The sequence below is a fragment of the Neophocaena asiaeorientalis genome, unplaced genomic scaffold (assembly GCF_003031525.2).
Source record: "Neophocaena asiaeorientalis asiaeorientalis breed wild unplaced genomic scaffold, Neophocaena_asiaeorientalis_V1.1 scaffold44, whole genome shotgun sequence".
NCBI classification, from domain to species: Eukaryota; Metazoa; Chordata; class Mammalia; order Artiodactyla; family Phocoenidae; genus Neophocaena; species Neophocaena asiaeorientalis.
Window position 1 is genome coordinate 1,038,552 of NW_020173678.1, and position 5,024 is coordinate 1,043,575.

The 5,024-nt window shown below is 53.6% G+C and overlaps 1 protein-coding gene across 1 annotated transcript in view; it reads right to left on the reverse strand.

The window, feature by feature from the left end:
* Positions 1-5,024, reverse strand: part of CACNA1S (calcium voltage-gated channel subunit alpha1 S) — a 60,539-nt gene that overhangs the window by 32,422 nt on the left and 23,093 nt on the right. Inside the window, exons 9-11 of the mRNA XM_024749656.1 lie at positions 4,568-4,653; positions 2,638-2,798; positions 297-522 (exon numbers count right to left, since the gene is read on the reverse strand). Coding sequence (XP_024605424.1) covers positions 297-522; positions 2,638-2,798; positions 4,568-4,653 — 473 coding nt within the window. The remainder of the gene's footprint in view (positions 1-296; positions 523-2,637; positions 2,799-4,567; positions 4,654-5,024) is intronic.

Here is a 5,024-nt window from a genome sequence, read left to right on the forward strand (position 1 = left end):
CTCCAGAGTACAGATCTTGGTCTGTCATCTCATTCTGTTAGTAGGACGGCCGTTTAGCTGCTGGCGCCACCACTGGACTCTGAACCCCACGGGGGTGAGGACCACCCCTTCCTGAGCAGCCCCGGCCCCGGCGGCCGTCCCACCACTGCCCCCTTCTCTGCTCCCCTTCCATCTTCCTTTCCCCCCTCCCGCTCCCAGGCGCTTCTTTTCCCCTTCCTTCCGGCCGAGGCGGAAGGAGAAGGCGCTTTCTCCTGCAGAGACGCAGGATGGGGCAGTGCGCGCGGGCGGGCGCTCACTTGGTGATCTTGAAAATCCTGAGAAGGCGGAGGCAGCGCAGCACGGAGATGCCGAGGGGTGTCATGGCCCCCGACTCCACCAGCAGGATCTCCAGGAGGCCGCTACACACCACGAAGCAGTCGAAGCGGTTGAAGATGGACATGAAGTACTGGCGCAGGCCCAGCCCATACATCTTCATCAACATCTCCACGGTGAACAGGGCCAGCAGCACCCGGTTGGCGCTGTCTGCAGGGTGGGCCACGCAGCTCGGGGTCACTCTCCTCCCTGCCCTGCCCGCCTTGGCCAAGCCCTCCACCCTGGACACCCTCCCTGCATTTTCAGGGCATCTTCCTTCCCCTGCCCTCCAGATCCAAGAAAACCTGGTGAATTTTCACCATTGAAGGAACGCAGTCTAGATTTCTAAGAAACTAAACGACACTGTGTTCGGCAGGAACGACACTGTGTTCGGCAGGTCCACCTCCTCACTCCACCGATCAACCCGTGAGCATTTTAACCCCATTTCCCTGATGTCCCAGAAGCACTGACACTGTTGATCAGCCTCTTGCTTTTTTTTTTTTTTTTTTAAACTTGCAGGATCTCAGTTCCCTGACCAGGGATCGAACCCGTGCCCCCTGCGGTTGGAAGTGCAGAGTCCTAACCGCTGGACCGCCAGGGAAGTCCCCTGTCGCTTTTTCAAACGTTCTCTTTCCTTGGCTTCCAGGACGCCGCATCCTTCTGCATTTCTCCTGCTTCTCCTGTTTCTCCTGCACCCTCTCTGCAGAGGCACCCCTACCTCAGCCCTGAGTGCTGGACTTGAGCTGTACGCATGAGTACACGCCGTCCTCTGGGGATCTGGTGATGTCTTCTAAGACCACAGCTTCGATTGCCACGCCTGCCAATGACTCCGGATTTAGACTCTTCAACCCAGACTTCTCCACTGAGTCCCAGACCTACTTTACATCTGTCTCCTCAACATCTCACTGGGATGTCTCAGAGGCACCTCAAACTCAACATGCTCAAGTCTAAGCTGATAGGTACTGCCCGTCCTCCCCCATCCCCCCAAAATACCTGGTCACTGACTGTCTTCCCCATCTCAGCAAGTGGCACTACCATCCATCTATCTGCATGGGCCAGGAACCTCAAATTCATCTCTGACTCCTCTCGGCGGGCACTGTTCACATTTGTGTTCACATCTTGTCCACATTTGGTCATTGACAGTGCTTGGCACATTCAAGGGGCTCTCAGGAAGACTGGTTGGATGGATGGATGGATGGATGCAGGAATGGTTGCATGGATGGATAGATAGATGAATGGGTGGATGGATGCATGCATGAATGAAGGAATGGATGCATGGATGGATAGATGCATGCCTGGATGGGTAGATGGATGGAGGGATGGATGCATGGGTGGATGGATGCCTGCGCGGATGGGTAGATGGATGGATGGATGCATGCATGGGTGGATGGATGCATGCCTGGATGGGTAGATGGATGGATGGATGGATGCATGGATGGATGGATGCATGCCCGGATGGGTAGATGGATGGATGCATGAATGCATGGATGGATGGATGCATGCCCGGATGGGTAGATGGATGGATAGATGGATGCATGGGTGGATGGATGCATGCATGCATCTGAGCTGTAGCATCGTTTCTTATCTCCTTTCCATAGAAGAAGACAATCTTCTTTTCTATTTTCCTTCTTTTATCTCTTTCATTATTTTATTTTAGGCCACACTGCGTTGCTTGAGGGATCTTAGTTCCCTGACCAGGGACTGAACCCAGGCTACAGCAGTGAAAGCGCCGAGTCCTAACCACTGGACCGCCAGGGAACTCCCTCTTGCATCATTTTAAACATAGTGTCTTTCTACTATCCAACCTCCCCTCCTCTGTAATCCTCCTCTTGTTACCTTGTATTTACCTCCACTGTTGCCCTCCCTACACTGACCTGACGTCGCTTATCAATATCTGTCTTTTCCTCTGGCTCAGGAAGCTCCTTGGCGGCAAGAGAGGTACATTCCTTGTGTGTGCCCTGCATTCTTTACTGGACCTGACCCAGAGTACGTGTGTAATACATAGTTGGTGAAAGATTGCTGTTTCTGGAGTAGAACTTGAACTTGGATGCATGAAGCGCTCAATTACTGGTCATCTGTACGTCCAGTGTCTGTGATAATTTGCCCAGACATCTGGCGAGCACCTGTAGTGTCCCCAGCTTGTTGCTGTTACGGCCCCTGGTAATGCCTTGAGGAAAAGAGTACCACTGCCTAGAAGTTCTAGAAAACGATGTCGACATCTAACGACTTCTTCTGCAAAACCTGAGGTGCCATTGGCCAGCACTGGCCATCAGCCGCGTGTCTCACCTTGCAGGTGGGTCAACCAGAGAGGCTGGTGGTGGTGTTCCGAGGCGATCGACAGGGTGTTGAGGGCGACGATCAGGATGACCAGCCAGTAGAAGACCCTGGACTTCACCGCGTCGTGGCACTTCCAGCGGAAGACGCGGTTCCACCGCCTCCAGTGTCGGCTGAGAAGGCGGGGGGCGGGGCCAAGGCTGAGCTACTCCAGCTCCTCCCCAAGGCCGCCACACTTAAGTCTCACCACCCACTCCCTCCTCCAGCCACATGAGAGGGCCAAGGACCCGAACTGCAAAGGCAGATGGCAAATCTTGCCTCTTACAGCAAATGTCTTCACCTTTCAAAGGAGAATAGGGATGATGCCGACCTCGGACGGAATGAGAGACAAGGTCCGGCACAGAGTAGGGCTCCGTGCGTTTCCAACTTAATTAAAGCAACCCTGGCATGCCCCGTTTTGCCCGTCATAAAGGCAATTCTTTAACAAATCGGTCACATCTGGTGTAGGGGAGGGCGCGCAGAAAGGCACCTCCACTGTCAGATCGACCTCTGTGCAGCATTTACCAAGGTTAGAACCTGTGCTCCCTTTGACCCAGCGAGCCTGTTTCTAGGGATCTGCCTGGCAGAAACGTTCACCCTTATGCACAACGGTTCCCTGTGGCACTGTGTGTATTGCCCCAAACTGGACAGCTTACGTAAACAGACTACAACATATGCGCGCTGTGGAACATTTTACATTCAAAGATACATCAAAAGACAGTGTGTGAGCTATCACACCTTGCGGAGATGTGGAGGGACCTGAAATGCACGTCACTAAGTAAGAAAAGCTGATCTGAGAAGACCACACGCTGTGTGAGTCCAATTAAACGACATCCTGAGAAAGGCAACACTATGGAGACAGGAAGATCAGTGGTTGTTGCCAGGGGTGGGAGGTGGGGTGTGAACAGGCAGAAACAGAGCATTTTTAGGGCAGCGAAAATACTCTATATGATACTATAACGGTGGGTACGTGTAATTATACGTTTGCCCAAACCCACAGAGCGTCCAGCACCAAGAGTGCGCCCCAACATAAACTATGCACTTGGACAATGCAAGTTCATCAGTTGTAACAAACGGACCATCTGCTGGGGATGTCGATGGGCGTTGGGCGTGGCTGGGGGAGGGGCAGGCGGGGAATCTCAGCACCTTTGGCTCAATTTTGCTGTGAATCTGAAACTGCTCCGAAAAAAGAAAGTCTTAGAAAAAAAAAAAAAAAGAAGGTTTGTGTCTGTATAAAGCTGCCCTCAATAGAAAATTCTAAATTTAAAATGTCAGTTACCAGTTTATGTGTGGATCGTATTCATTTATCCAACGAGCCCTCCCGCGTGCTGGGCACCGTGTTTGGTTCTGAGGTGACAGTGGTTAATATGAGAAACCTCATCGTGTGAAAAGTGAAGACAAAACCAAAAAAACCTGGTGTGTGTGTGTGTGTGCGTGCGTGTGTGCGTGTAAGAGAAATGAAAGCGTGCAAGAGGCTTCAGAGGGATACAAATCTAACTGTTACCATGGTTACCTCTTTGAAGGGCAGAGAAGGCCATCTTTTCTTTGGTGTATTTCTCTATTGTTGGATCTTTCAAAATCACAGTCACGTATGAATTTGGAAAAGGAAGCAGCCAAACAGAACACACGGCCCTCTCCAGCTTCCTGCCTCCAGCCCCCAACCCGCGACACTCATGGTGGTCACAGGCTAACTCCCCGTCTGGAGCAGAGGTTTCCGGGACTAATTATCCCACCGGCTCCCAGTTTCTTCCTTACGTGGTGAGTAAATAGGTCATCTGCCCAGTGCCCTCCAACTGCGCTAAGGGAAAGAGACCCAAAAGCCACCTAGGGAGGTGACCGGGGTCTAACTACATGTCTCAGGGAGCTGCGGGCTGGGAGGACCCGCAGCTGGGCAGATACTCACATGAACTGGATGACTTTGTTCAAGCCTGCGATTTCATACAGGCTCTCTGTGTCAGAGCCACCTTCATCCAAAGCCAGCTTCCCTGGGGACAGAGAGGTCCAGTTGGCCAGGCTTCCGGGCCCCCCTGGGCTGGACACACCTGGAAAGGGCCCGCTGACTGGGGACACCTGTGACAGCAACCCTGGGTGGGCCTGGACCCCTCCCTCTGCGCTTTCCTGAGCCCTAGAGAGCCCGCATCGGAGGGGAGGGCGGGTCCCCAAGGGGCGGTGCAGCACTTTGGGACCTTGTTCTCCGGGAGGGCCCAGGGCACACCAGGCCGCCTCCACCGCAAGGTGTCAGGCTAGGCCTCTAGGGGCCGGGTTTTCTTATCTGCAAAGTGGTGATGCCGTTCCTGCCCGATGGGCCCCCTGGGGCTGCAGCGGGGGGGGTCGGGTGTGGAGGTGCCCCTGTGGGAGCT